Source organism: Lithobates pipiens, unplaced genomic scaffold (assembly GCF_037356315.1).
Source record: "Lithobates pipiens isolate NorthernLeopardFrog02 unplaced genomic scaffold, aLitPip1_a1.2 Scaffold_23, whole genome shotgun sequence".
NCBI classification, from domain to species: domain Eukaryota; kingdom Metazoa; phylum Chordata; class Amphibia; order Anura; family Ranidae; genus Lithobates; species Lithobates pipiens.
Window position 1 is genome coordinate 304,052,712 of NW_027507785.1, and position 27,612 is coordinate 304,080,323.

Genomic DNA, 27,612 nt, shown 5'->3' on the forward strand with positions numbered 1-27,612 from the left:
CTGGCAGACCTGTCAATCACGATCTTTTGATTTACTTAAAAGCTTCAGAAGCAGATCAAGTTGCTGATATGAGTATCCCCAGTCCATCCAGCTCTGACCCCCGTCTCCTGACACCCGAGTCCTCCAGCCCTGCAGGTAATAGCAGAGGCAGCCGGAGTGCAGTCTGTTAGCATTGCATTGTTGTGAGTGACTAAACAGCTCCTAGGGAACAGCATACATATATCAGTGACACACGCAGTAGCAGCCTCTGTGCTGGGGGGGGAGTGACTGCTGATTGAAGTGAGAGGCTGGATTTCACCGCCATTGGCTCCACAATTTCCTGCCTACATTGTGCTAAAGCATCATTATCTGTCTCACCCTGGCAACCAGTGTGCCCTCAGTCCAGGGACAGGACGGGGAGACAGGACTGGCATACTGGGGGATCCTGGGAGTGGGATCACACCGGGGACAAAGCTGCTCTTCTCACATTTTATTATTTTGTTGTGTTCTTTTTTGCACACTGCAGCTTTCTGGTGCCTTTTCTCTTTGCATGCTTCAGCGTAAGACCAGAGGCCAGCCGCCAGCATGAGTCACCCATACATCGGGTAAGTGGCTACCAAGTTGTGTAGGAAATTCTGCGTCCGCCAAAAGCCCGCTCTCTGCCATCTCATCAATGCACAACGCCTCGTTTTTAACCCCCTCGCTGCCTGTCCCTCGCCAGCGCCACTCCAGTGTACCCTACTTGTTGGAGGCAGCGGACTTTACATCCGCGGGTCCGAAGTTCGGTCAGTGAGTTTAAAAGATAAAAAAAAAAAAAATGCAACGCCAAGGTTGTCAAGGAGTATCAATCAATGCAGTTATATTGGCGGCTGTAGATTTGTGGTGACATTGCAAAATGTTGGCTGTAATTTGTAAATGATAGTAAGGGCGAGCTTTACATTTCCTGACAATTATATTCCTTTTACTGAGGTGCAAACAGAGTTATATAGAACTATTAGGGTCAGTTCAAACCATAGAAACGCAGTCCGGATGTGTGCCGGTCTGCCAGATGCTTTTCTGCATGCGCGTTTCTGATGAGTTTTTTGTGTGCGTTTTTTTGATGCAGTCAGTCCGGTGCATTTTTCCCCCTCTTTTTTTCTTAACCTTAAAAAAAGGATATGTGTGTTCCAGTGTGTTTTTGGTGCGTTTAGGTGCGTTCCCGTGCTTTTGATGCGTTTTACAGCATTCCAGTACAGTCCAGTTCAGAAAAAATGCAGCACGTTCAACATTTTTTTTCTGGAACTGGAACACACTGGAACTGCAAACACTGGTGTGAACTATGCCATTGAAAACCATATCACCTACTTTCTATGCATTTTTGATGCAGAAAAAAACAAAACACACTGGACTGCATGTGGTATGAACTAGCCTTTAATATATATAGCAGTATATACATATAATATATATATATATAAATATAGATAGCGCTATTAACACACAGACCAGTATATGAATATAGATGATAACATATAGCGGTATATACATATAGCTTAAATTTACATACAACAATATATATATATATATACATATATATATATATATATATATATATATATATATATATATATATATATACACACATACATATATATATACATACACACACACACATATAGCTAACAGTATATACACATATAGATTAATACATAGTATATACACGCAGTATAGTTTAAGACGTGTAACAGTATATTCTGTACATATAGGTATAATAACACATAGTATATACATATATTGTATATTACAGTATATACATATAGATAGTAGCACACAGTAGTATATACAGTACATATATTGTATAGTACATATAGGAAGTAAGAGATGGTAGTATATTCATATACTATCTTAAAACACATACAACAGTATATATACATATAGATAGTAACACATAGTAGTATATATATTACATGGTTGTATGCTTATAGTTGTAGTATCTTAAAATACATATTTATACACCTATAGGTAGTAACACATAGTATATCTTAAGCTCCATACACACTATCAGATTTTCTGCTGATTTTTTCCTTCAGATTTACCAAAATAAAGTATAATATGAGGTCAAATCTTAGGAGGTTCAATTTGTATGCAATTACGCCGGCCCCTGCACCACATGGTTTTGGTAAATCTGAAGACTATGGGGCTATATAAAACATATAACAGTATGTATATAGATAATATCATATAGTAGTATATACATATATCTTACAATACACATAACAGTATATACATATTGATAGTAAGATATAGCATATATATATAAATATACATAGTAACATGTAGTCGTATATACAGGTAACATAACACATATATACATATATATCGAATAGCACATGTAACAGTACATATATATATATATATATATATATATACACACTGTTACATGTGCTATTCGATATATATGTATATATATATATATAATGTATATGTAACATGTAGCAGTATATACACATAACTTATAATACATAAAGCAGTGTGTATATGTGTATATATATATATACAGTATATATAGTTAGTAACTTTTACATATGACTCAAACTCTTCCTGGGATGAATTCACTGTCATTACAAAGTGTTCAACTCCCCCTCCCCTCTGATTAGGAAGATATTAAAGCTTGTTTTTGTTTTTTGTTTTTTTAAAGGGTTACTCCACCCAAAAAATGACATTTTACCTTTTTGGTAGAATTTGTTGAGTTGAAGACCTTGCCTGTCTCTTTTATCTAGGGCTGCAACTAACGATTATTTTCATAATCGATTAGTTGGCCGATTATTGTTTCAATTAATCGAATAATCGGTTAATAACCAAAAAAAAAAAGTTTGCTGCAATTTGCATTTTTACATATTTTTTTGGCCAATTTGTTGTTGGGCAGATTAAAAAACACAAATTGCCGCAAAAACGCATTATTGCATGCTTTTCTGCAGCTTCTCCATTGAAGTATATTGAACCAAAAAAACAAAATAGCACAGTTTTGCGTTAAAAAAAAAAAAGTCTTGGTCTTTTCCAAATATGCAGCAGCTGAAAAAAATCATGGATGTGAATGTGTCCCATAGGAAACCATGTAAAATGAACTGCAGTGTGTTTCTGCAAAAAGCACCAAAAAACACAGAGGTGTGATCCAGGCCTGAGATGTTTAGTAACATAATGGGGTTAAAAAAAACTAAAATTAGTAGAAAAAAAGCAAATAAATCGCTACTGTAAGGGGCTAATCTTTTACTATGGGACAGTGAAAGTAATATTTACAGTAGCAATTTGCTCTTTTTGTACTATAAAAGGCTCATTTTTTAGTTTTTTGTTAACCCCATTATATTAGTGGCCGATTATTCGATTATGTAAATAGTAATCGATTAATTTCATAATCGATTAGTTGTCGATTAATCGATTAGTTGTTTCAGCCCTACTTTTATCCCATCCTAGGGACCCTACTGGTGATCTACCTGAATGGAGTTCACTGTCTGTGACCATTATGAGGGGTTCCCACCATCCCTGCTGGATTTTTCAGTGTATTCTACGTCAGTGGTCATCATCCCTGTCCTTAGGGCCCATCAACAGGCCTGTTAGTGGGCCCAGAGGACAGGGTTGATGACCACTGTTCTATGTGTGTGTAAGGCTGGGTTCACACTGCCGCACGGAGAGGCTCACAGCAGGGGTCTGGTGCATCCCCTTCACCGTTTCAGGTCCGATTTCAGCCATTTTTGGCTGATATCGGACCTGAAATGGAGAAGAAATGGACCCCTGTGCAATTCGCACCGGAGATGTGAGAATCGGCTCCATAGAGAGCCAATTATGAGCTCCTAACATGCGAATTGGATGTGGAGAAAAATACACATTCGATTCGCAATAGTGTGAACCCAGCCTTATTCTGGATGTTACAGAAATCTGCCCATTATCATTATGCAAACACTTTTCTTCTATTAGAAGGGTCACTCCTCCCAAACATTATATTCTAGTTATCAGAGCCTGGTTGATTCAGTCCCTGGTTTTCCTATACTGTATATCTCTGATACCCGACTGTTCCTGTCCACCTGGAGGGGACGTTTGTTTCTGATACTTTAAGGCTGAGTTCACACTATTGTGAATTGGATGTGGGTTCTCCGCATCCAATTCACATGTCAGAAGATTGTGATCGGCTCTCTATGGAGCCAGTTCACACATCTCCGGAGCGGCCCCGGTGCGAATTGCACAAGAGTCCGGTGTGTTTTCTGGTCCATTTAAGGTGCGAATTCAGCCAAAAATTTGGGCTGAAATGGGACCTGAAATGGTGAACGGGGACCCACCGGACCCCTGCTATGATCCACTCAGTTCCTCAGTGTGAACCCAGTCTAAATCTTTGGTTGGTGGCTATTTACCTTGCCTAAGCCCCCGTTCACACTGGTACGGCTTGACATGCGATTTGACAGTTCCAAATCGCATGACAAGTCAGAGCCCATTGTCTGCAATGGAAAGGTTAATATCTACCTATGTCTCAGCGATTATAAAAAAACTACTTTTTGCCGATTTCATTGCAACTTGCATAGACTTCTGTTAAATGAAGTCACAAGCCACAATTAAATCAGCGACTGATCTGCGGCTTAGGAATCATGCTGAAGTAGCGCAATTTCAAAGCCACACCAGTGTGAACCAGGGCTTACTGCATTTTGCCTTGCAGCATACAACCTGATTGGTTGATTGGTTTGTACTGATATATTTCCAAAAAATTAGACGGTATAACTCCAACTCCCAACTCCCAACTCCCAACGCCAACTCCAACTGCCAACTCCCAACTGCCAACTCCCAACTCCCAACTGCCAACTCCAACTCCCAACTGCCAACTCCAACTGCCAACTCCAACTGCCAACTCCAACTGCCAACTGCCAACTCCCAACTCCAACTGCCAACTCCAACTGCCAACTCCAACTCCCAACTGCCAACTGCCAACTCCAACTGCCAACTCCAACTGCCAACTCCAACTCCAACTGCCAACTCCAACTGCCAACTCCAACTGCCAACTCCCAACTGCCAACTCCAACTGCCAACTCCAACTCCAACTGCCAACTCCAACTGCCAACTCCAACTGCCAACTCCAACTGCCAACTCCCAACTGCCAACTCCCAACTGCCAACTCCCAACTGCCAACTCCCAACTGCAAACTGCCAACTCCCAACTCCCAACTCCAACTGCCAACTCCAACTGCCAACTCCAACTCCCAACTAAATTTCAGGACGGTATAGCAGAGACTGACAGGCGTTCCGGAGGTGCTACTGCCGCCTCCTAACTATTTTTTTTAATTTTTTTTTTGTAAATTTAATTTAAACTGCCTAATGGCAATTAGATTCCACAAGACCTCGTCAAACGTGGAGCTTTGGTGAATTCACATGCCGCTGCCCCCCGATGTTTTAATTTGCAGTCGCTGCATTTTTTACACAGAGTGCAGAGCTTGACAGGTGGCACCACCTGTCAATCTTGCTCATTGAGTTCAATGGAACCTTGCTGCAATTGCATGCAATGCACGTGAGTGAAGCACAGTAGTATTACAGGGTTAAATGAGGCAGTGAGGAGGTGATATTATGTCTCCTCGCTGCCTGACACCTGCTGAAGTTTCCCAATTCTTCACCGTCCCCGGTTGGTGAGAATACTGCTCCGGTACTTGCTTCAGTTACTCGCGGTGGTCCCTGGTAATAAGATGGTTGGTCCCTTAGTGGTGACAACTTCCCCTCTACCTCTGACCATGACAGGTTCTCCGGCCAGCAGAATCAGCACTTCTAATTGGACTTCAAGCTGCGACCCCAACCCTACGCTGCTCTCTTGCTTCTGCATAGGCCCCTCAGACAGCCTGGCAGCTGGATAGGCCTCAGGCTATGGCCTGGCAGCCCGGGCCAATACCAACACACGTCCACCCAGACAGCCATCCAGGTGGCACAGAACCCCGATCACCTGACCTCACCCAAATAAATAGGCTCTCCCAGCAGGCCAAGGGACCCAAGAAGATCCCTGCCCATCGGCTGAGATACCCCATTCATTCCTAATCTGTCTTTACAGTCCCCTTATTTTATCTAATGTCACCAGATACCCAGCCACCTAGTGACAGAAGAGAGAAGTGCATCAATTCCAGAATTAGGGTGGAATCTATTGGCCAAGGCAACTATACCTGGCAGGTAAATTTACTAGCAACCTTGCCTAACCATCAGGGTGCTACAACCGTATAGGTTTGAACTGAGCCTTAGTGCGTTGGGGTGCCAATCAAACTTAATGTCACCCCAACCCAACACAGCATCGCATTGCAGAAAAGGGAATCTGACCCTAAAGCTTCAGCTTGCATCTGGCAACGTTAAAACTTTGACCTAAATCACATCGTGCATCAGACATGCTGAGTCTTGTAGTTCTACACCAGGTGGCAAGTTGTCTACCTGACCTTGGATAGTGTTTGTCCAAGCTGCAGTTTTTAAGCAAATATAAATTCCGAGTGTTCACAAAGTTTTCAGCAGTACCAAAATTTGGTGTGTGGGGGGAGGGGTTGGCAATGGTATAAGTTTTACCTTAAATTTCAATTGTGGGATATTGTTAGTGGTTAAGGGTATATTGACACCAGATGCTCTGGGGTGCATTTGTAAGCACAATCCCAACACATGGCAACCTAAAAATATTGGTTCCCTATGAATGAAGTGCACACCAGTGTGCTGCATTTCATTTGCCCAGAGCTGACACAAAGTACGGCACAAGCTACTTTTCTCAGTGCAGTGCAACCTAACACGTTCAAATGCACGCACGCACGCATAAACACAACGCATTGCAAGGCAAAAAACATACAAAATGCACGCCGGCAAAGAAGGCAATGCAACACCCATGCATAAATGGATGCGTTGTGGTGTGAATGAGCCCTAACCCATAACCCACCCTAAAATTAATATTCTTCCAGAGAGAACTCTACACTCGAGGTGTACATGACTGTCCTGGCCATTATATAAAGGGCTCCTACCCTCCCTGTTTTTTTTTTATAATGATTATATTATGATATTATGGAGAACGGATTTAGTGGAAACACCCAAAGGTCAAGGGCAGCAAAATCTCTTCACTGGGGTCCCCAAAAGAAATAGGAAGACAGATGGAGACTGTGGTAGATAGAATAAGACCCCAGAATGGAACCAGTGTGTGGTCGGCAGAGGCACCCATTCAATGAAAAGGTACTGCCAAGTGGATTCTTCGGGAAGGTTGGTATTTATTGATCACGAAAAACAAGTTAAAACACCATCAACACATTTCGTGGCTACTTCATCAGGAAAATGTGTATGAAATACATAAAAATATGACATAAACATTTTCAATGAGGATCCAAAGGGTGGAGGATATATACAGTATCCTCCGCCCTTTGGATCCACGTTGAAAATGTTTTTGTCATATTTTATGCATTTCATCCAGTGTACTATACACCTTTTTCTGACGAAGCAGCCACTAAAGAGCTGTGAAACGCGTCAATGGTGTTTTAACGTGTTTTTATGATCAACAAATACCAACCTTCTCAAAGAATCCACTTGGAAGCACCTTTTTATTGAATGGGCGTCTCTGCTGACCACACACTGGTTCCATTTTGGGGCCTTATTCTATGTACCATTGATTGCCCGATCTGATCGCAACCTAGTGTGGTGAAAGAATTTCCTGTAAAAACCTTAATAAGCATTGAGTGCGACTGCCAACCCTCTGCGTGGAGACAGTCATATACTCCACATGTACTAAAACAGGTCGCCTGACGCTAGGACGGGTATCCAGCAACCTTAGGAATGTGAGTATATGCCTACTACATATTTTGACTTACTTTTCCCATGTGTTCAACTGAATACTACACTTAAAAGGATCGCTCTCGTGGATTTTAATCCCTTTTTTTTCCCTTCCTCCTTGCCTCTGCTCATCTGGAACACCACTGACTTATCTAGATGTAGACTGTTCCCACCACACTCCCCCTAGAACTGAAATGACGCTTTTGGTTGGAGTGGTCTTTCAAACGGGGTAGCTACACCTTTAGCTGTATCCCATTTTTAAATCTCTTGCTGAATTAGGACCTTTTCTTTAGTGACATTTGAGAGATAAGCAAGGCTAATGACCTGAGTGATAGTGGAAAGCATATGGCTGCTGATAAGAGATGAAGACAATGCGGTGCAAGAGTCGCTGCTCTGAAATGAGCGCATTGCATCCATCAGAGCCTCATAACATAACAAGTGTTCTGCTCTATGGCAGAGTCCCAATAAGAGAACTTTTCTAAAACGTTTCATTTTGGACAGGCACTGCACCCTCAGCCTGCGCTTTACTTATTTTTTGTGCGTTAGATAAGGTCGTTATATGAACAGATCTACTCACACCAGTTACTTGGGTCTCAAGTATCTTGTAAATATTGATTGACTTTGTAACAGTGTCTTGTGTGATAGCTAATCAACCAGTTCACGACTGCCCTATAGCATATATATATATATATATATATATATATATATATATATATATATATATATATATATATATATATATATATACATATACACACACACACACACACACACACACACATATATATATATAATTTTTGTGCCAAACAATCAATATATATGCTTATTGAGATTTTTTTTATCAAAAATACGCAGCAGAATACATATTGGCCTAAATTTATGAAGAAAGTACATTTATTTTAAATTTTTTTTAATTTAAACTTTTACATATGTTCCTTGTAAGGCATTGGTAATGTAATATAAGAAAGAACTATCAAGGTAACAATGACGAATACAGACTCGTCAACACGAGATCATCATGTTATACGTAACTATGTAAATGTTGTAGTCCAGGGTTCTGTTCCAGGTGGGGCGGGGGGGGGGGGGGGGGGGGGGGGTAATTAAGAGGTGGTAGTAATTGGCTGTATATATCGACAAAGAGGTAGAGGGGTGATATTCAGTGAGGAAAATATTGTCAAGCTTAGTGTAACAAAAGCGTAGCTATCAGAGTAATGCGGAGGTGTCCAGGTTGGAGTAGTTGAACCAGGGGGTTCTTGTCTTTCTGGAGTTTAGGCAAGGGTCTGGTTGGCTTTAGCGAACATAAGTTCCATCTAGAGATGTTGGTTGATGAGTAGGTGAACCAGTTGCGGAGAGAGGGAGGGGGATTCTTCCAGATCTTTATGATTGAGAGCCTAGCCGCCATTAGAATGTGAGTGATAATGATGTGATATAAGTAGGGTCGCCACCACCCTTTAAACATGAACACATATTAATTACACGGGTTCTGTGGCTGATTACCCTTACAAACCACTTTGACCTACAGGTAAGTCTAGATTAAGGCTCACCTGTAGGTCCAAGAAATATCTCCTAAACCTATACGGTTTAGGAGATATTTACCTGAAGACAGCGGCACACAGGCGCACTGGGCAGGCCGCAGATTGCCGCGAGTGTCGGCTCCCGTGCGCATCTAGAGGCTTTGCGGGTGAAGCTTGTTGCGCGGTGCCAGGAAGGTGGATCTGCCGAGAAGTTTGGAGATTTTTCCCATTGACGTTTTTTTCTTGGGGTTCTGTGTGGAATTACGTTTTTTTGTAGAAAATAGAGGATACCTTTAGAAGTGATCGTAGATTTGAATGATGTCAAGAGCAAGGGGGAGGTCTGACCAGTTGATAGCGGCTAGGGCATGCCGCACTCTTATGCCGCATACACACGATTGGAATTCTCGTCGGAAAAAGCTCTGATGGTTTTCCAGACGGAATTCCGACAGAATTCGGCTCAAGCTGTCTTGCCTCCACACGGTCACATCATATTCCGATCATCAAGAACGCGGTGATGTACAACACATACGATGGGACTAGAAAAAGGAAGTTCAATAGCCAGTAGCCAATAGCTTCTGTCTCGTAGTTGAATCTGAGCATGCGTGATTTCTGGCGTGTCGGAATTGCATACACACGATCGGAATTACCGATAGAAAGTTTTTCCGTCGGGAAAATTGAGAATATGCTATCAATTTCTGGCTGGCGGAAATTCGGACAGCTAAATTCTGATGGAGCGTACAGACGGCCGCATTTTCCGATGAAAAGCTCTCATCGGTCTTTTTCTGGCCGGAATTCCGATCGTGTGTACGCGGCATTAGGTACTTGAAGAAGTCCTTATTGGGGATGTTATATGTCTTTATTTCTTATGGGGGGCTTGGAAGGGGCAGAGTTCTCCTTCTTGTAGGATGCTCCCAACTGTGTTGTCACCAGCTGTTTACCAAGAGGCCAATGACATATCAGAGCACAGTAGTTGTAGCTCTGATAGAGGAAAAGACACAGCTTTTCTTGTGAGACCGTTAGCTTGTTGGTGGATTGAACTCCAGATTTTTCTAGTTGCATTTACTGCGTATAAGAAGGACAGGTCCGGTCGATGTTGCATCCATATAGCAGCTAGTAAGGATTTGGTGGGATGGCTGAGGGCAGTTTCTTCTGTTTGTGTCCAGAGAGGACGAGAGGTGAGCGACCGCCAATGTTGAGTCTGGTTTAGGAGAGGGGCCTTGTAATAGTTCTTTAGATTGGGAACTCCCATTTCCGATTTAGCAGTCGCAGTGTACATGATGGAATGTTTGATTCTGGAATGTTTCTTTTCTCAATTTTTTTTGTATTGGGTATGTTTTTTGCAGAAAGTAAAAAAAAATGTTTACTTGTCTCTATCTAGTCCTTAAACTTACACAGTTCTACTACACAGCACTTCCCCGTCTGATATAGCAGACCTCATTTTTCCCTACTACAGTTCACTGACACTTACAGGTCTTGTCCCTCTCGAAGCCTGTGACTGCACAGCGAAAGGAAAAGCAGCACACTCACAAGCTCATCTCTGTCACCATCCTCTCTCCTCCTATCAGCATGCCCCTTGCACCACAGCAAAATTGATTGACTGCTTGTGCTGCTTTTGCCTGAGTCCCCCTGCGCTTTGATATATAGGGACTGCAAGAGGATGACACCTGGCCAAATCAGATACTTACCCTGCTTGCATTAAAAAATAAACTACATTTTTTGGATGTATTTGTAAATACAGAGCTGGTTTAATTTGTGTCCTTTATATCTGTCCAAAGTTCAGTTGTAGGCCCCTTTCACATGGGGCGGAACCCGGCTGCAAGGCCACTTGTTCAGTAGGGGATCTGTCTGCTGATCCCCCACTAAGCAGGCAGATAACAGGTCCATGCCCAGACATAGACACGGCCCACTGACCTCTAATGGCCAGTCAGATGCAAACACCCGACTGCCATCCGATCCAGCCAGGTGGAGGGGAACACATCTCCCTTCCATTTGTTTTTGCCAGATCAGATTGGAGGTAGCTGGATGTAAACAGGCACACATCCGTTTAGATCCGTCTACCTATAAAGGAGAATGAAGGCTCTGCCTGAAAGGCCTGTGTAAAAGGGACCTTAGAAAACAAACACACCAAGTTCCATCAGCTGAAGACCAATGTAGTGCTTGGTCAGGGCCGCCTTTAATATTGATTGGACCCTGGGCAAAACTTTTTTTGCCCCCCCCCCATGCAGTTTTGCTCTCCACCTTCTATGAGACATACAATAAATAGCAGCTAGACTCAAAATCAGTTTACTGAATCAGATCCGGCAGCTATTGCGATTGGTTGCCAGAGGTTACAGTGTATCATTATCGCTCACTGACTGGTTGCTAAAGGTTACAGCACACATTACTGCTCACTGATTAGTTGCTAGAGGTTACAACACATGATTTCTGCTTGTTGATTGGTTGCTAGAGATTACTGTGGCTATGACCTCAGGGGGGCATGATATACATCTCAATGCCACCGGCCACCACTATTTACATATGAATGCCGGTAATGTACATGTAAACACAGGGTGTGCAGGTGAGTCATCTTTACATAACAATAGGGCAGAGCTGGGCAGCATTAGTAGTAGCACTTCACACTGAGATATTGGGACACAGCACAGGACTAAAACCTCAAGGGACGAGGGAATTTAAACCAGGATAGTCGGCAAGTATGAGGCAGCTGCTTTGGGCCCCACAACAATGACAGGGCCCAGGGCAGCAGCCCCTTTTGCCCTGCCTTAAAGTGGAAGTAAACTCCCCTATCGTTTTCAGCCAAGGAAGCTGCCATCTTTGCCTCTGTTTAATCTTCAACTGCTATGGTTCTGCACATGTGATTCGTTATGACACCAGCCATTGGATGGTTTGATAGTTTGGCTGAGAGCACAGCCAATGTGCAGTTAGCATTCCCAGCATGCCTTTTTTTTTTAAACTGTTTAAATCGATGGGTTTACTTCCACTTTAAAAACGGCCCTGTGCTTGGTGAAGCCTTTATATAGCTATTAGTATATGATTTATAGGCCAAGACAGGTAAGTGGGAAAAATGAATAATGTGGAGCCACAAATCTTCATTTCTTTGGGTCAGCTGGTCTCTAGAGATGAACACATGGAAACAGGTAAGCAGACAAACTTTATTGCATAACCATGACAGTACCCCCCTCTTACGAGGCCTCCCCCTTCCCCGCCTGGGACCAGGTTTAGAGGGGAACTTCAAATGAAACTTCCTCAACAGACGAGGTGCAAAGACCTTGGGAGCCAAAATTCACGACCTCTCCTCAGGACCAAACCCTTTTCAGTGCACGAGGTACTGGAGAATTCCTCTACAGAGTCAGGAATCCAAAATTTGACTAACCTCGTACTTCTGATCATCCTCAGAGACCGGTGCTACAGTAGAGAGAGGACGAGAGAACTTATTGAGGAGTAAAGGCTTCAGAAGGGCAACATAGAAGGAGTTAGAGATTTTGAGGCTTTTGGGAATCTGGAGCTTGAAACAAACCGGATTCAGTTTAGAAGTTATGGTGTACGGACCAATGAATCTTGGGGCAAATTTGAGAGAATAAACCCGGAGTTTGATGTTCCTGGTGGAGAGCCAGACTTTGTCTCCTGGCTGAAGAGAAGGTGGCTTACGCCTGCGACGGTCAGCAAAACTCTTGAATTTGTTGGCAGCTTTCTGGAGGGAATCATGAACGTCAGCCCACATGGAATTGAATGATTCCTGAACAGTAGCCAAAGCTGGAATGTCAGAAGAACAATTCATAGGAAGAGGGAGCTGAGGATGTCTTCCATAAACAGTGACAAAGGGTGTTTTCTGAGAACTGACTTTAACATGATTATTGTGGGAGAACTCAGCCCACGGTAATAGTGATGCCCAATCATCATGATGAGCTGAGACCAAGGTACAGAGAAAGATCTCCAACTCCAGATTAACTCTCAGTCTGGCCATTAGATTGGGGATGATAAGAAGAAGTAAAATACAAGGTAATGTCGAGGGATTTGCAAAAGGCTCTCCAAAAACGGGAACCAAGGCAGGGGCAGAAGGAAGACCAGGAAGAGGAAAAAAATGAGCCATCTTGCAGAACCAATCGATTACCACCCAAATGGCCGTATTATTCTCCGACAGTGGAAGATCAGTGATAAAATCCATGGCGATATGAGACCAGGGCTCCTTAGGAATGGGCAAAGGCATGAGGAGAGCAGCAGGGGCTTGAGTAGATTTGTACTGAGCACAGACGTGACAAGCCTTAACGTAGTCTTTAACTTCCGAGCGGACATTAGGCCACCAGTAGTGATGACTGATGAGCAGGAAGGATCGGAGGTACCCAGCATGACCTGCCACCTTGGAATCATGTCCCCAATGAAGGAAAAAATTCACCTTTAACTGGTTGTTGCCTGCCCACTCTCAAATGACATTGGGGCGGTGCGGCTCTTGCGCGCCCACGCCGCGTTGCTAGGATACGGCGCAACCCTGATCTGTGGAAAGAACCCGTCCTCGGCTCTATAAACATATGATCGGGCTGTATCCAATCACAGCCGGTCACATCTAAACAAGGAAGCGCCGGTAATCGGCTCTCCTCACCTCATACTGACAAGTGAGGTTGATTTACTAAAACTGGAGATTGCAAAATCTGGTGCAGCTCTGCACAGAAACCAATCAGCTTCCAGGTTTATTTTTGTCAAAGCTTAACTGAACTAGTTTAAGTTAGAAGTTGATTGGCTGCCAGGCACAGCTGCACCAGATTTTGCACTCTCTAGTCTTAGTAACTCAACCCCACAGTGAGGCGAGGCGAGCCGATCAGCGGCATCTCCATGCAGGGGGACATTTAGGCATGTAATCAGGGTACTGACCATCAGTGCCCCGATTACAATAGTGAAAAATTGTGTCACCATACAGTGCCCACCACTGCCCACAAGTGCCACCAATCAGTGCCCATTAGCGATGTCAGTCAGTGCTGGCCATCAGTGCCACCTATCAGTGCTGCCCATCGATGCCGTCAATCAATGCCCATCAGTGCCACCCATCAATGCCCATCAGTACCGCCTATCCATACCGCCTATCAGTGCCCACTAGTGCCGCCTATCAGTGCCCATTAGGGCTGCCTCACACTACCCATCAGTGCCACCTATCAGTGCCCATAAGTGTGGCATATTAGTGCCTCCTCATCAGTGCCAACTAATCAGTGCCCATAAGTGCCACCTTGTCAATGCCCACCAGTTCAGCCTATCAGTGCTCCCTCATCAGCGCACATCAGTGCAGGTGAAAAAAATGACTTAGTTACAAAATGTACTGACAGAAAAAAGTGAAATACATTTTTTTTAAACATTTTTGGTCTTTTTTTTGGAAAAAACCCAGCAGTGATTAAATACCACCAAAAGAAAGCTCTATTTGTGTGAAGAAAATGATAAAAATTGAGTTTGGGTACAGCGTAGCATGACTGCGCAATTGTCATTGAAAGTGCGACAGCACTGAAAGCTAACAAGCGGCCTGGGCAGGAAGGGGGTGTAAGTGCCTGGTAGGCAAGTGGCAAGTGTTTTTTATAGCACTGATCATTGTATAAGTGTCAATGGTCCCAAATTTTTTTTTAAAGCGTCCGATCTGTACGCCATGTCGCAGTCCCAATAAAAACTGCAGATCGCGCCATTACTAGCAAAAAAAAAATAATAATAATAAAAATGCCAAAAAAATCCCCTATTTTGTAAACGCTATAACTTTTGCATAAACCAATCACTATACGTTTATTGTGATTTTTATTAGCAAAAATACATAGAAGAATACATATCGGCCTAAACTGAGGAAAACATTAAAAAAATAGGGGATATTTATTATTGCAAAAAGTACAAAATAATGTGTTTTTTTTTTCAAAATCGTTGCTCTATTCTTGTTTATAGCACAAAAAATAAAAACCGCAGAGATGATCAAATACCATCAAAAGAAAGCTCTATTTGTGGGGGGGAAAAAGGGATGTAAATTGTATTTAGGTGCAACGTCATACAACCGCAAATGTTAAAGCGGCACAGTGCCCTATCGCAAAAAAATGGCCTGCCCCCCCCCCCCCGGGTGTAGCTGGCACTTTAAACCCCCATAAAACAACCCTGGGACTATCTATGAATCTATCCACCAATAATTCAATCAGTCCCTTATCTATCGATCATCTATCAATAAATCCATGTATCTATCCATCTATAGATCTATTATCTATCTAGATCACCGTTTCTCAACCAGGGTTCCTCCAGAGTTTGCTAGGGGTTCCTTCAGCACTGGGCAATTTTTGCCTGTCAGGTCACCTTGAGGACAGGTGATAGATGCACACCGTAGGGATCAGGAGTGCACCGCAAGGTTGTGGACCCTACGGCTGACTGCTGCCGATGGGAGTCAAGGTTATAAGGAAGGCAGGGCCGCCGGAACACCAAGACATATCCCACTGGGGTTAGAGCGTAAGATTCCCTGGGGCGCGGAGTCTAAGAGCCAGCAGGTGTTCACCAGAGCCTCGAGTGGTGAGGATGGCCTGGGCTGCAACTGGCTCCAGGTCGCGACCCCCAGGGTCCCCCAGCTCATACCCACAGTAGGCAACAGGAGGATAGAGATAGTGAGGGATAAAGCCAATGTCGGGGCCACAAGCAGACAGGAATAGTCAGGGACACGCCAATAGGTCAGGATCACAGGCAAACAGGGATAGTCAAGGACACTCCAAACTCGGTAACGGAACAACAGAAGAGCACACGGCAGGTAACAGGAAGCCAAACACACAAAGGTTGATCAGCAGGGTTGGCCTGCAATACACAGGTTAATATAGAGTTCTCTGAAAGGAGCTAGGGTGGAGCCATGCCAGAGGATGGATTACAAAAGCAGACAGGTAAGCAGACAAACTCTATTGCATAACCATGACAGTACCCCCCTCTTACAAGGCCTCCCCCTTCCCCGCCTGGGACCAGGTTTAGAGGGGAACTTCAAATGAAACTTCCTCAACAGACGAGGTGCAAAGACCTTGGGAGCCAAAATCCATGACCTCTCCTCAGGACCAAACCCTTTTCAGTGCACGAGGTACTGGAGAATGTCTCCACAGAGTCAGGAATCCAAAATTTGGCTAACCTCGTACTTCTGATCATCCTCAGAGACCGGTGCTATGGTAGAGAGAGGACGAGAGAACTTATTGAGGACTAAAGGCTTCAGAAGGGCAACATAGAAGGAGTTAGAGATTTTGAGGCTTTTGGCAATTTGGAGTTTGAAACAAACCGGATTCAGTTTAGAAGTTATGGTGTACGGACCAATGAATCTTGGGGCAAATTTGAGAGAATAAACCCGGAGTTTGATGTTCCTGGTGAAGAGCCAGACTTTGTCTCCTGGCTGAAGAGAAGGTGGCTTACGCATGCGATAGTCAGCAAAACTTGAATTTGTTGGCAGCTTTCTGGAGGGAATCATGAACGTCAGCCCACATGGAATTGAATGATTCCTGAACAGTAGCCAAAGCTGGAATGTCAGAAGAACAATTCATAGGAAGAGGGAGTTGAGGATGTCTTCCATAAACAGTGACAAAGGGTGTTTTCTGAGAACTGACGTTCACATGATTATTGTGGGAGTACTCAGCCCATGGTAATAGTGATGCCCAATTATCATGATGAGCTGAGACCAAGGTACAGAGAAAGACCTCCAACTCCTCATTAACTCTCAGTCTGGCCATTAGATTGGGGATGATAAAAAGAAGTAAAATACAAGGTAATGTCGAGGGATTTGCAAAAGGCTCTCCAAAAACGGGAACCAAGGCAGGGGCAGAAGGAAGAACAGGAAGAGGAAAAAAATGAGCCATCTTGCAGAACCAATCGATTACTAACCAAATGGCCGTATTATTCTCCGACCGTGGAAGATCAGTGATAAAATCCTTGGCGATATGAGACCAGGACTCCTTAGGAATGGGCAAGGGCATGAGGAGACCAGCAGGGGCTTGAGTAGAAGATTTATACTGAGCACAGACGTAACAAGCCTTAACCTAGTCTTTAACTTCCGAGTGGACATTAGGCCACCAGTAGTGATGACTGATGAGCAGGAAGGATCGGAGGAACCCAGCATGACCTGCCACCTTTGAATCATGTCCCCAATGAAGGAAAAAATTCACCTTTAACTGGTTGCTGCCCGCCCACTCTCAAATGACAGCGGGGCGGTGCGGCTCTTGCGCGCCCACGCCGCGTTGCTAGGATACGGCGCAACCCTGATCTGTGGAAAGAACCCGTCCTCGGCTCTATAAACTTATGATCGGGCTGTATCCAATCACAGCCGGTCACATCTAAACAAGGAAGTGCCGGTAATCGGCTCTCCTCAGCTCATACTGACAAGTGAGGTTGATTTACTAAAACTGGAGATTGCAAAATCTGGTGCAGCTCTGCACAGAAACCAATCAGCTTCCAGGTTTATTTTTGTCAAAGCTTAAGTGAACTAGTTTAAGTTAGAAGCTGATTGGCTGCCATGCACAGCTGCACCAGATTTTGCACTCTCTAGTCTTAGTAACTCAACCCCACAGTGAGGCGAGGAGAGCCGATCAGCAGCATCTCCATGCAGGGGGACATTTAGGAATGTAATCAGGGTACTGAACATCAGTGCCCCGATTACAATAGTGAAAAATAGTGTCACCATACAGTGCCCACCACTGCCCACAAGTGCCACCAATCAGTGCTGGCCATCAGTGCCACCTATCAGTGCTGCCCATCGATGCCGTCAATCAATTCCCATCAGTGCCACCCATCAATGCCCATCAGTACCGCCTATCCATACCGCCTACCAGTGCCCACTAGTGCCGCCTATCAGTGCCCATCAGGGCTGCCTAACACTACCCATCAGTGCCACCTATCAGTGCCCATAAGTGTGGCATATTAGTGCCTCCTCATCAGTGCCAACTAATCAGTGCCCATAAGTGCCACCTTGTCAATGCCCACCAGTTCAGCCTATCAGTGCTCCCTCATCAGCGCACATCAGTGAAGGTGAAAAAAATTACCTAGTTACAAAATTTACTGACAGAAAAAAGTGAAATACATTTTTTTTCTCAAAATGTTTCGTCTTTTTTTTGGGAAAAAATCCAGCAGTGATTAAATACCACCAAAAGAAAGCTCTATTTGTGTGAAGAAAATGATAAAATTTGAGTTTGGGTACAGCGTAGCATGACCGCGCAATTGTCATTCAAAGTGCGACAGCACTGAAAGCTAACAAACGGCCTGGGCAGGAAGGGGGTGTAAGTGTCTGGTAGGCAAGTGGCAAGTACTAGCAAAATAATAATAATAAAAATGCCATAAACCGATCCCCTCTTTTGTAAACGCTATAACTTTTGCATAAACCAATCAATATACGTTTATTGTGATTTTTATTAGCAAAAATACATAGAAGAATACATATCGGCCTAAACTGAGGAAAATATAAAAAAAAAATAGGGGATATTTATTATTGCAAAAAGTACAAAATAATCAGTTTTTTTTCAAAATCGTCGCTCTATTCTTGTTGATAGCACAAAAAATAAAAACCGCAGAGATGACCAAATACCACCAAAAGAAAGCTCTATTTGTGGGGGGGGGAAAAAGGGATGTAAATTTTGTTTGGGTGCAACGTCATACAACCGCAAATGTTAAAGCGACACAGTGCCGTATCGCAAAAAAATAAATGGCCTTGCCCCCCCTCCCTGGGTATAGCTGGCACTTTAACCACTTGCCGCCCGCCCTATAGCAAATAGACGGTGGCAAAGTGGTTGCATAATCCTGACCGGACGTCATATGACGTGATCAGGATTATGAGCCACGGCACGCCCCCGGGGGCGCGCATCGCGGCGATCGTTGTTGCGGGGTGTCAATCTGACACCCGGCAACTACGATCTCGGTAAAGGGTCTCCGATGGAGACTCTTTACCACGTGTTCAGCCGTGTCCAATCACGGCTGATCACAGTGTAAATAGGAAAAGCCGGTGATCGGCTTTTCCTCACTCGCGTCTGTCAGATGCGAGTAGAGGAGAGCCGGTCGGCTGCTCCTCTGACGGGGGGGTCTGTGCTGATCGATTATCAGCACAGCCCCCCCAAGGATGCCCACACTGGACCACCAGGGACGCCACCAGACCACCAGGGATGCCAAGGACAAGGTATGCCACCCTAGACCACCAGGGATTCCAGTCAGTGCCACAATGGATGCCAATCAGTGCCCATAATGGATGCCAATCAGTGCCCACAATGGGCATCACTGATGGGTATGCATTATTGATTGGCACTGATTGGCATCCATTAGTACAATATATTATAATACAATGCCGCCAATCAGTTCCCATCTGTGCCGCCTATCAGTGCCTACCCATGCCCACCTGTGCTGCCTACCTATGCCCACCTGTGCTGCCTACCCATGCCCACCTGTGCCGCCTACCCATGCCCACCTGTGCCGCCCACCCATGCCCACCTGTGCCGCCTAACCCATGCCCACCTGTGCCACCTATCCATGACCATCCATGCCAATCTGTGCCACCTATCAGTGCCCATCCATGTCGCCCATCAGTGCCACCCATCAGTGCCGCCTATCAGTGCCACATATCGGTGTCCATCAATGCCACCTCATCAGTGCCACTTCATTGGTGCCACCTCATCGGTGCCCATCAGTGCCGCCTTATCATTGCCCATCAGTGTAACCCTATCAGTGCCCATCAGTGAATGAGAAAACTTACTTCTTTGCAAAGTTTTGAAACTGAAACAAAAAAAAAATCTTTTTTTTTTTCAAAATTTTCGGTATTTTTTTATTTGTTTAGCAAAAAATAAAAACCGCAGAGGTGATCAAATACCACCAAAAGAAATCTCTATTTGTGGGAAAAAAATGATAAAAATTTCATTTGGGTACAGTGTAGCATGACCGGGCAATTGTCATTCAAAGTGCGACAGCGCTGAAAGCTCAAAATTGGTCTGGGCAGGAAGGTGTTTAAGTGCCCGGTATTGAAGTGGTTAAACCCCCATAAAACAACCCTGGGACTATCTATGAATTTACCCACCAATAATTCAATCAATCCCTTATCTATCGATCATCTATCAATAAATCCATGTATCTATCCATCTATAGATCTATTATCTATCTACATCACTGATTCTCAACCAGGGTTCCGTGGAACTCTAAGGTTCCTCCAGAGGTTGCTATGGGTTCCTTCAGCATTGGGCAATTTCTGCATCTGATGATAAGGTTCCATTGACACCACTGATAGTTTTAGCTACCCTGTTTCCCCAAAAAGAAGACCTAGCGTGATTGTTGATGATGGCTGCAATATAAGCCTACCCCCCACCCTGTTTCCCTGAAAATAAGACCTACAAGGAGTTTAATTAGGGCTTATTTTTGGGGGTAGGGCTTATATTGCAGCCATCACCGACAATCACGCTAGGTCTTATTTTCAGGGAAATAGGGTATCTGTAAGGAAGTAATTCTTTCCAATGACCACAAGTGTAAGGACCATTCCTCCTACTGACCATCACACTAATGTATCATGAGTTGTAAATTACTCATTTTTAGCAGAGGTTCCCTGAGACCGGAGAACTATTTCAAGGGTTCCTCTGTGTTGAAAAGGTTGAGAAAGGCTGATCTAGATATATGATAAATAGATATATAATGGATTCATGGATTTATAGATAGATACCTCCATGGGGGGTCTATCACTATTAGTATAGAAGACTTTAGTAACACTGGAATGCTGCCAACGTGAATATTATCAATCATTGGCTCTCTATGTAAGACTTACAACTCATTGGAGATACAAACTGCCAGTCTTCTGGAAACAAGGACCTTTGTCCTGATGTGGAAGCTTTGAGCGCAATACGATTTTTTTTTTTTATTATTACAGTCACATGGATCAATAAAAGATCTTTATCCTGCTAAATCTTTACGAAATTAACCTTCTGGGTATTTTTAGGTTAAACTCATAGACGGGTGATTTATCCCTATTATTGGGATTTGACTTCTATTCTCAATGCATTGAAAATGCAGCACTGCCAACAGAAATATTATCAATCAATCGGTGATCAGGGATTCTAGTTCTCCTTGAACTCAAACTAAAAAACAAGATGATGTTTATTGAAAAAAAAAATGGTGAACTGAACCTGCTCTGATGTCAATTGGCCTGATCTGAGATCGGCTGGTTTGGTCTGACATCAGTTAGCTTGATCTGAGATCGGCTAGCTTGGTCTGGTGTCAGTTAGCTTGATCTGCGATTGGCTGGCTTGGTTTGAAGTCATGACATCACAGTGAGGTGGCTGTTATAAAAGAGCATCCAGCTGGGAGATCATTGTCAGTACAACTTTTGACTTTAGCAGTACAGTACTCGTGTGTTTTGCTCTGCGATTACACTTCTCTAGATTGTTATCTTTGCCACATTTGGATTCTTTGTGAGCAAAGCGATAGTTATCTGTATTTGATAGCTTCATTATCACATTTAAGTAAAATCTGTGATAAAATTGGAAAAATGAGCTTTTTTAAAGGATTGCTCATCTTTCTGTGCTGTCTGCACCTGGCAGCAGGTAAGTTTATCTATTCATTTCTAATCTCAGCTCTTTTTTGGGGAAATGTCTAAATTGTTGGGTTAGTTCTGTTTTGATGTCTGGGGGGGAGGAATTCTATCTTTAGAAATACAACTTTTTTTTTTTATCTCACTGGGCTATCTGTCAAAACAGCAGTTGGTTTGAAAACAGCCACTCATGTCCTGGTGTGTTCATTCTGTGAATTCACCTTACAGCACATAGTGACACAAAACCACATTTAAAAGAAATTATGTAATTTCCTTCACTTTCTCATTTATTTATTGCAATTTTGTCACTTTTGATTGCATGTAAAAAATCTACATTTTTTACTAGAAAGTTAGAACCCCCCAACATTATATTTATTATACAGTATATATATAATTATTTATTTTATTTTATTTTATTTTAAAGCAGAGACCCTAGAGAATAAATTGGTGGGTGTTGCAATTTTTTTCATGTCGCACAATATTTGTGCAGTATTTTTTTTTTTGGGAAAAAAATTCACTTTTTTGCATTTTAATGCAAAAAAATAAATAACCCACATTTTTGTAAAATATAAATTATGTAAATATATAACAAACATGTTACGTTTTTAAAATTACGCACACCCGTGCAAAGGTGGCAAATGATGTAAATGTTACTATACATTGGCACCTTATTTTGCCTTTTATATATAAGTGCCCCCCATGCTTCCTGGGCTCTGCCATCCAGCTAGAGATCCCAGGACCTGTATGGGGATAGTCGCTGGGTGGGGGGGATCAGCAAATGTTCGCTCGCTGATCCCCCCTCACTGCAAAGAACCCGGAAGCAACATGTATAACATATTTTCTGGTTTTTGGGTGTCACTTTCAGTGCAATCAGCACTCCATTATCTTCAGTGGAGGGCAGATGAGACATCGGGGGTGGGGGGGGTCTATTAGAATTACCACCAATTTATACTACAGGGGGTCTGCTTTCTGAAAATACATTTTTGGGGGTTTCAATAAATCTTCAGGCCTAAAATTAGTTTGAAATGTGTGCAAAAAACACAAAAAGGGTTAAAGGATTGAAAATCAAGAAGAATGTCATGTCCCCCCTGAGATCTCCAAAAACTTTTTTATTTCATTGTATTTTGATGTAATAAATTCCATTTTTTAAAATATTTCCTTATTAAACATGTTTTTCTTTCTTTCTTCAGCATTTCCTGACATCAACATTCCATATCATAATGTGGAAGTTAAAACCGGCTCCAAAATGGTCATTCCATGTGACCTCACCAACGACGGAGTGACTGGCTACGAAAAGATCGATTATGAATGGGGATTCAAACCGGACGGATCTGACGGTTACAGGACTCTCTTGCGGCAAAATGACATCAAGCTGCATCCTGGGATGCCCCACGACCAGAGAGTGCACCTACATCCCACCCATACCAGTCAAGAGGACTGCTCTCTGGTGATCAGTAATCTTCTCATGGAGGACAGTGGGACATATGAGATCCATGTCATTGTGGATGGTGCACGGAGTGGACCGAGTAAAAAAATCAAAGTTCACGTGACAGGTAAGTGTTAGATCCGGTGGGTCTATTGGTTATTTATATTGTTTTCTTCAATAGCCCAGGACTAGAGTGACATTATGGGCAGGCAACCCAGTAGTGTATTTAGGTTTTGTGCTGCCCTAGGCCTGACTAAACGCGTGCCTCTCCTAATTTAAATGGCCCACCCCTTCCTGTCAAGGCCACACCCCTTGTTTAAGACCCGCCCTGAAATTTTGGAGCGGGGTCACTAGTTCTGAGGGCCTCGTGGGGGGGGGCAATGGACTCCCTTACTTTGCATAGATTGCCTCCCAATTCTTGTTTGGCTATGGGGCAGGAAGTGAAGGGAAGTCTCTGCAATGGGACATAGATGGTAAAAAACTCTTTCCGTGCTGCCCGCAGCCTAGGCCAGCATAAACCGTTGATGTAACCACTGGTTACATTTATTTTCCAATTTCATCTAGCGTTCTCTGGGATCAGTATATTAATTTTATCTCTTGTTAAAAAAACGTATGGATTTCAGACTTATGGATTTCATGCTTCTCCGTTGCATCTAGCGTCTATATTGCTGTATTTTACTACGACCCATAATGAGCCAACGTTCGTTCAGCAAAGGAAATAAGCTTTACAGTGTATTTTTTTGCACAGAACGAATGTACATGCATATCGCTGAACAAATGGCAATGCAATTTCTTTTATAAATAGAGCCCCGATTACTAAATTCCATATTAATTTGTCCACCCCGCTCTAAACGTAAGAACCCAAAATGTTACATATTTATGCTTACCGGTCCTTATTAGTGGTGGCTGCATTACATTTCAGAACAAGTACAGGCAAAATCCCTTGCCAGCTATCTTCTGAAAACTAGAATACCTCTTCCCTATGTAATATGGATGATAAGAGGGGGAGGAGTTCTGTAGTCCTGACATACTTCCTATCCTAGAGTAAATACACTGCTCCTCCATAGTTACAGTGCAGCGAGTGGGGGTTGTCACTCTAGGACAAGAAGCATGTTACTGGCAGAATTTTAAAAGTGCAGATTTTTTTCTTTCATTTTAATAGAACGGGTAAGAATGGCAACCTCTGTCACATATTTATTGCTGCGTCTCCATTGGGAAAGTAAGCTTACTTCCTGCGTGGTCACTGAGATGAGGATTGAAGGGAAGTTACCTTAAAGAGGAGCGCCACCTTAAAAAAAATATTAAAAGTCAGCAGCTACAAATACTGCAGCTGCTGACTTTTAATAAATGGACACTTACCTGTCCCAGGGTCCAGCAATGTTGCAAGCAGATGACGAGCAATCGCTTGTCTCTCGCTGCCCTCGCCGCCATTCTCTGTCAGGGAATCGGGAAGTGAAGCGTTGCGGCTTCACTGCTTGGTTCCCTACTGCGCATGCGCGAGTCGCGCTGCGCATCTTCACTGGTCCCCGTTGTGTCCTGGGAACTGCGTGTTCCCCAGAACACAGTGGGGGGGGGCAGGGCATCTGCGGCTAGCTATTCCCGGAAGTGGGTGCAGATACCTGCATTACAGGTATCTGCATCCCCCTCCCCGCTGAAAGGTGCCAATTTTAGCACCAGAGGGGGGGAGGGTTCTGATGAGTGGAACTTCCACTTTAGGGCGGAGGTCAACTTTAAAACAAGGGTAGGCAACCACCTGGGTCCCGTCAGCTGTTGCAGAACTACAAGTCCCATTATGCCTCTGGGAGTAATTGTAACGGCCAGCCTTGCAATGCCTCATGGTAAATGTAGTTCCGCAACAGCTGGAGGGCCCCAGGTTGCCTACCCCTGCCTTAAAGCCTCACGCACATGGGCAAATTATGCTTGGAGACATTTTTGCTGGCAGGAAAAATACCTCTAAATGCCTCTAACCTTGCGATTTTTTACTTGCATGTAAGGCACATTTAGAAACATTTGAGCATAAATTCATTCTATTGGCTAGAATAGTCACATATTCTATCCATTCCAATAAATTAACACATAAGTGCACGTTTTGCGTATAGGAATGTTTATACGCATTTGTGCCGGAAAAACTGCAAAACTGCTTCTCCAGGAACGCGTGACTGGGCTGTTTTTCTTTCCACCCCTAAAATCTGCGCATAAAAACGTGCTAAAATGCCTGCATGGGCACATTAGATAACATGCAGATGCATTCAGAAGTTTAACAAAAAAAAAAAGCGGCTTTTATTTTCATGTGCGAAAAAAAAAACAGAGAGCACACTGAATGCACACCTAAGAAAGGAAAAAAAATTTTGATCTGCTGCTTCTCTGTACATTTGTATGACCTCTCTTTTCATTTGTTTTTATGCAGATTCTCCACTCATGACTGCTGGCAGCAAATTCAGCAGAAGGCGTCAGGCCATGGTTCAGCTTTCGCAACCAATGGCAGTTGCGGTGGAAGAAGAAACGGCGCCTGTGGAGGAAGGACAGGCGAGGCCTGTGGAGGAATTGACTAATGGCAAGAACCGTAAACCAAGGCGCAAGGTTCGCCATCCAGTCAATAAAGTCCATGCATGGTGCAAGGATATGATTCGCCTTATAAAGGAAGCACCAATAGATAAAAAACAAAGACGGACTGGCAAAGGAAACTCTGGAAAGAAGAACAAAACAAGGCGTAAGGCATGGCACAGGCCCAGGGCTCACAGACCAGAAAGTACCACCATCCAGATGACTACGGCCCCAGAAGAAACAGGAACTGTGGGCAAAAAAACAACGGCATCAGCAGAGACTCAAGTAAAAGAGCTGACGTTTTCTCGTCTCCTCTTAAAATATGCCTGCCTTCTCGGTATGGGCACCGCTTCCGCAATCGTCGTTTCTGTAATGACATTTTGCATCATTGGAAGGAAATTCCGCAAACGGTAAGTTGATTTTACACTTTCTATAGCAATTTATCAACAAACACACCAAAAAGGTCTATTTTCCACTTTAGCAGCAGTTTGCCCTCTGCATTCAGTCCCCAAGTTTTAGCAGCAAAAGCTGAGCTTTTGAACACAAGAGTTATCTTTCACACACCAACAATAGATCTGTTTTGCTAGTAATAAGGGCATTTTATAGCTATAGCATGTCTGTGGGATAGAGATGGATGGTTATGAGGCTGCAGGTAATAATAGCAAATGGGTTCCTGATGACAGACGTCATAGCCAGGACAACACCAAATGATAGCGTCTCGCTCTTCCAATAGTTTCCAATGGCAGAGCAAAGTAACATAATTTTAAAAGAAGTAACACACTGGTCACGGCCCCGGAGAGGGCAGATACCTAAATTATTACAGGGAAATCTTCCCACTGCCATGTCTATTAAAAAAAAAAAAAATGATGAGTGTTTCTCTAATACTGAGGTATCGATTTTAGGTGGAGTCACCCTTTATTGCTGATAATTTCTGTTCGTTTATGAAAACTGTTTATGTCATTCTTACACTTTTATTTTTTTGTCTTTACAGTCGACAGAAACAGATTGCTAAATTATTGGAAGAAGGAAGAATGGTGCAAGAAGAACAATAAACCACCAGGATGAGGAAACGGCACCATCAAACAAGAGCGATGCAATGACATACTGTGTGTATGTGTGTGTGTGTGTATATATATATATATATATATATATATATATATATATATATATATATATACATACACACACATGTCCGTCATGCAGCCTGTCCATCATTGCAGCCTGTCCGTCATTGCAGCCTGTCCGTCATTGCAGCCTTGTGTATCATTGTCCCCTCAGTGATGTCAGCTTTGATTTTTAAAAATGGCGCCGCCGAGATGTCCTGTGTATCTTGGCCGCACCCGGTAGTTCTCAGCCGCCTTTGGCCGCACTCTGCGGCGTATTATACAGCGATACATATGGTATATATACACACACACACACACAGGAATGTGGTTAAGGGGGGGGGGGGGGGGGTTGGGGTGTCTGATGGAAGACATTCAATAGGGAGGCTACATATACACCCTAACATCTTGATGCACAATGACTTCCTGGCACTGCACTGCTAGCAGGGTTAGGATTGGGGGGGGGTGGTGGCCTGCACTGGGGGGGGGGGCTACATATACACCCCAACATCTTGATGTATGGATGCATAATGACTTCCTGGCACTGTACTGCTAGCAGGGTTAGGATTGGGGGGGTGTTGGCCAGCACTGGGGGCTACATATACACCCTAACATCTTGATGTATGGATGCATAATGATTTCCTGGCACTGCACTGCTAGCAGGGTTAGGATTGGGGGGGTGGTGGCATGCACTGGGGGGGGGGCTACATATACACCCCAACATCTTGATGTATGGATGCATAATGACTTCCTGGTA

The 27,612-nt window shown here is 43.6% G+C and overlaps 1 protein-coding gene across 1 annotated transcript; it reads left to right on the forward strand.

Annotated features, from left to right (window-relative positions):
* Nucleotides 1–305: 305 nt before the first annotated feature.
* LOC143926580 (uncharacterized) lies at nucleotides 306–27,201 on the forward strand. Its single transcript, XM_077450450.1, has 4 exons — nucleotides 306–584; nucleotides 22,973–23,335; nucleotides 25,616–26,162; nucleotides 26,744–27,201. The coding sequence occupies exons 2-4, from the start codon at nucleotides 23,029–23,031 to the stop codon at nucleotides 26,802–26,804; spliced, it is 915 nt and encodes a 304-aa protein (XP_077306576.1). The 5' UTR covers nucleotides 306–584; nucleotides 22,973–23,028; the 3' UTR covers nucleotides 26,805–27,201.
* The last annotated feature ends 411 nt before the right edge of the window (nucleotides 27,202–27,612 follow it).

Bases quoted from the DNA above. Each gene is read 5' to 3' on its own strand.
- LOC143926580 (XM_077450450.1), top strand. From the start codon at position 23,029: ATGGTCATTCCATGTGACCTCACCAACGACGGAGTGACTGGCTACGAA. The intron at 23,336-25,615 runs GTAAGTGTTAGA...GTTTTTATGCAG, and splicing joins AATCAAAGTTCACGTGACAG to ATTCTCCACTCATGACTGCT. The intron at 26,163-26,743 runs GTAAGTTGATTT...TTGTCTTTACAG, and splicing joins GGAAGGAAATTCCGCAAACG to TCGACAGAAACAGATTGCTA.